This window comes from Rhagoletis pomonella, unplaced genomic scaffold (genome assembly GCF_013731165.1).
Source record: "Rhagoletis pomonella isolate Grant_MI unplaced genomic scaffold, Rhpom_1.0 Rhpom_scaffold_00010, whole genome shotgun sequence".
Classification (NCBI taxonomy): Eukaryota; Metazoa; Arthropoda; class Insecta; order Diptera; family Tephritidae; genus Rhagoletis; species Rhagoletis pomonella.
In genome coordinates, this window is record NW_023458564.1 from 16,209,893 (window position 1) to 16,213,448 (window position 3,556).

Genomic DNA, 3,556 nt, shown 5'->3' on the forward strand with positions numbered 1-3,556 from the left:
TCCACTGGATCATCCTGTTTTTCCCACGGCGATAGAGTTTCCTCTGAGGGTGGCGGTGGAACTTCGGTTATAGTATTTGGATCGATAGTGTCACCGTAGCTAACGTAGAAGAATTCACATTTACATCGTGATACTATGCGCTGCAGCTGAACAGGTTGAGTTTCGCCCGGATTTTCATTGGACAAGGCGCCCACCGTCTCCGATACGACACCTCCCACACTACGACCACTGCCCACAAGATGCGGAATGTCTGGCAAATCATTTATAACAGTATCGTCTTTATCCTGAAATTTATTATTACTAAGTAATTAATAACTGATGTTATGGTTGGTATCTGTAAATCTGTCAGTTACACCTACCGAACCATTTAAGCCCAACATGTAATAATAGACATAGAACGTTGTGCAGTATAACTGGCAAGATATATTTATGTACATATGTATGTACATTAGACTGCATCACCAAAAAAAGTTGCGGTTTTTCCGCCGGTATTACAAAATATATTATAAGATGTCCACCAAAATATTTCGGAAAAATATTAAGATTTAAGTGAGCTGAACCGATTCAAAAAAATATCTTTTTTTATGAATAAAAATAGTTTCTTAAAGAACTTTTTTGGAAAAAGTCCCCTCAGATGACAAAACAGATTAAGCTTAAAAAATCTGCATAAAAATATTTAAAAATATTTTCAACGGAACCATAATAATGAGATCTTTGATGCTGTTTTTTTACTTTTTTAAAAGATTAATTTTCGAAAATCTTGAATAACTGGGCCAAAGCTATTCTGATTTAGACTTATGGGATCTCAGTAGAAAGGTATTTTCCCACTATTTTTATTTGTGTCCAAAAACAAGTCATTCGTGTCCCAATTTTTCACTTTTTCTTAGCAAAGAAATAAAGAGGGTCAGAAAATACCTATCAAATGACGCCTCACAAGCCTAAATCAGAAGAGTTCAGGTTCAGTTATTCAAATTTTTCTTATACCAATCTCTGAAAAAAGTTAAAAAACAGCATCAAAAATCTGATTATTACGATTCCGTTCAACATTTTTCTAAAATTGTTTAAAAATATTTTTATGCAAATTTTTCAAGCTTAAACCGTTTTGTCATTTGAGGGGATTTAAAAAACAAAAAAACCTTTAAGAAACTATTTTTATTTTGCGGGGCGGCGTGGTCAACCACAAAAAGAATCGGCGGCGGCGGCGACGCAGGCGCGTATGGAAACCGCGGGATCCACGTACTGACTTCAAAATGGCCGGGATGCACGGTGTCGGGAAGATCTTTAAAAATTTTGGGGGCGGGACGGAGCAAAAATATTTACCCGACACTCCCGATAAAACTTGCAACCTCCGAAAATTCAGAAAATTCTCTTTAAAAACGTTTTAAGAAATAAGCACTTTTTTATGTTTTATTGAGTCAAATACGAACAATAAAGCAAAAAAAAAATATCAGAAGAAGAAAGATCTTTCATTGTTTTCTTTATTATTTAAAATTAATTTAAAACATGAATTAATCTTAGTTATAGATTTCGGGACCCGCGGTAATTAAAAAATGGCTTATAGATGGTTAAAATTTCCACTAAAATATTAAGCACCAAATTTTTGTAAGCCTAACCGAATGTAATGAAAAAAATACTAATTTTTACAAAAAAGGGGGAACTTTAATACTGTGTAGAAAACATTGCGATGCGATGGAGCAAAACTTTCCTGGGTTTTGACCACCACTTAAGAATGCTAACGTAATTTTCACACAGCCACCTAGTACTTGTATACATATGGGCGAATCCGAGAAATAGTCAACCAAAATCGCACAAAATCAATGCAATTCGAATTCTTTCATTTTTTTAGTCAAAAAAGCCATAGCACAACATATCGAGGCCTAACCGTCAAAATAATGTAAGCGACATTTTTTGAAAATTTTCGTTTTGATGCAGAAATGTATCTAGATGCTGTTGGAATATTTCTGCATCAAAAACAAAATTTTGAAAAATATGTCGCTTGCGTTATTTTGGCGGTTAGGGCTCGATATTCTTATTTCATATTTATTTGAGAAATCTGATTTGACCCTCTTACTTCTTGAAACAAAGCTCTAAATAGCATTGGTTTTAAGCACTTTACCTTTTAATAAAATACAACAATATCGCTTTAAAAAATCAATGTTTTCAAAAGGAGTAATGTCCGTAACGTAACGTCCGTACAATTGTTTTTTTTTTGTTATTTTATGGCCTTATAACAATTATATTCAACCATTTTTATTGAGCTTGAGACCGTTTTTAATGAAAAACTTATTGTGAAAAGCAACAACAAATTGAAAAAATTGTAGAAGTGATAGATATTTCGGAAATCACCACATTTCCTCATCAGACTTCTTTCAGTAGGATTCGAACCGACGACCCCTCTAACTCAGCCAGTTGCCTACGCACTGTGCTAAGTTCGCCTTGTGAATTCTTGTTGCTTTTTTCCACTATTTCATTTGTTAAGCCAACTACAATCAAGCTCAGCTATTCCGCTGCAATTCACACATGATCAAGTGATGCATGTTTTGAGTTTTTCGAAGTTTTCAAGGCTTTTTCCAGTTTAAGGGAAACCTCTAAATAGTTTTAAAATTATATCCTAGGTTATTTGCCAGGTTTGATGAACAGCATGTATGTATATCATATTTAATCCCAATAAATAAATAAAGCTCAGCTGTATAGCTCCACCGACTGCGGTAGTCGCCGTCACCAACGCGTAAAGGCCCGTAAATCTTTCTCTCGCTTGCAAGCGTATCGTACAAAATCATTTTCGTATTATCGTTTTCATACGCCCGACAGATGTATTATTGGGAATGGCTGTGGTTTTTGTTCACTTTTTATTGTGATCCAACACAAATCAGCCACGCCCAATAGGGATTAACGGAATGCAAGTGTTTATCGTGCACCGTATGTATTCAAAATAGGGGGGTTAGAATATGGGTGTCGTACGTCGACGTCATCGGCATACGCCAGCAATTGCGTGCTCTTTTAGTAAACTGTTCCTGAGCGGTTCAGTTCTGCGGCTCTGATTATCTTTTCCAACCTCAGATTACAGAAATCACATGAAAGTCACCTTGGCTGAAAACCCGCTTAGAAGCAAATGGGTCGGATAGGTATTTCCCAATTCTGACGGAGCGACGGAGCTGGTGGTATTGTTCAACGTCATCTTAAACAGCCGCATCAGTTTCGTATAGGCAACTCCTTAGCGGCTTTGAACTCGAAAAATATATGGTGAGTGTCGATCCTTTTCTCGAGGATCTTTTCCAATATTTTGCGTAAGCTGAATACCTGGTCCGTTGTGGATTTACCAGGTCTAAAGTCACACTGATAAGATCGAATCAGTTCTTTGACAGTGGGCTTCAGTCTTTCAAATGCGCTCGACAAGACCTGGTAACCTATGCTTAGAATGCTGATCGCATGGTAGTTGGCGCGTATGGCGGGGTTGCCTTTCTTGTGGATTGAGCAGAGCACACTTAAATTTCAGCCGCCGTACTTGAATGGCTAAGCTGTTGTGTTGTGTTGTGTTGTGTTGTGTTGTGTTGTG

General features: G+C 36.8%; 1 protein-coding gene across 1 annotated transcript in view; it reads right to left on the minus strand.

The window, feature by feature from the left end:
- Nucleotides 1-3,556, minus strand: part of LOC118746514 (protein KIAA0100-like) — a 14,785-nt gene that overhangs the window by 2,078 nt on the left and 9,151 nt on the right. Inside the window, exon 5 of the mRNA XM_036480361.1 lies at nucleotides 42-284. Within this exon, the coding sequence (XP_036336254.1) occupies nucleotides 42-284 (243 nt within the window). The remainder of the gene's footprint in view (nucleotides 1-41; nucleotides 285-3,556) is intronic.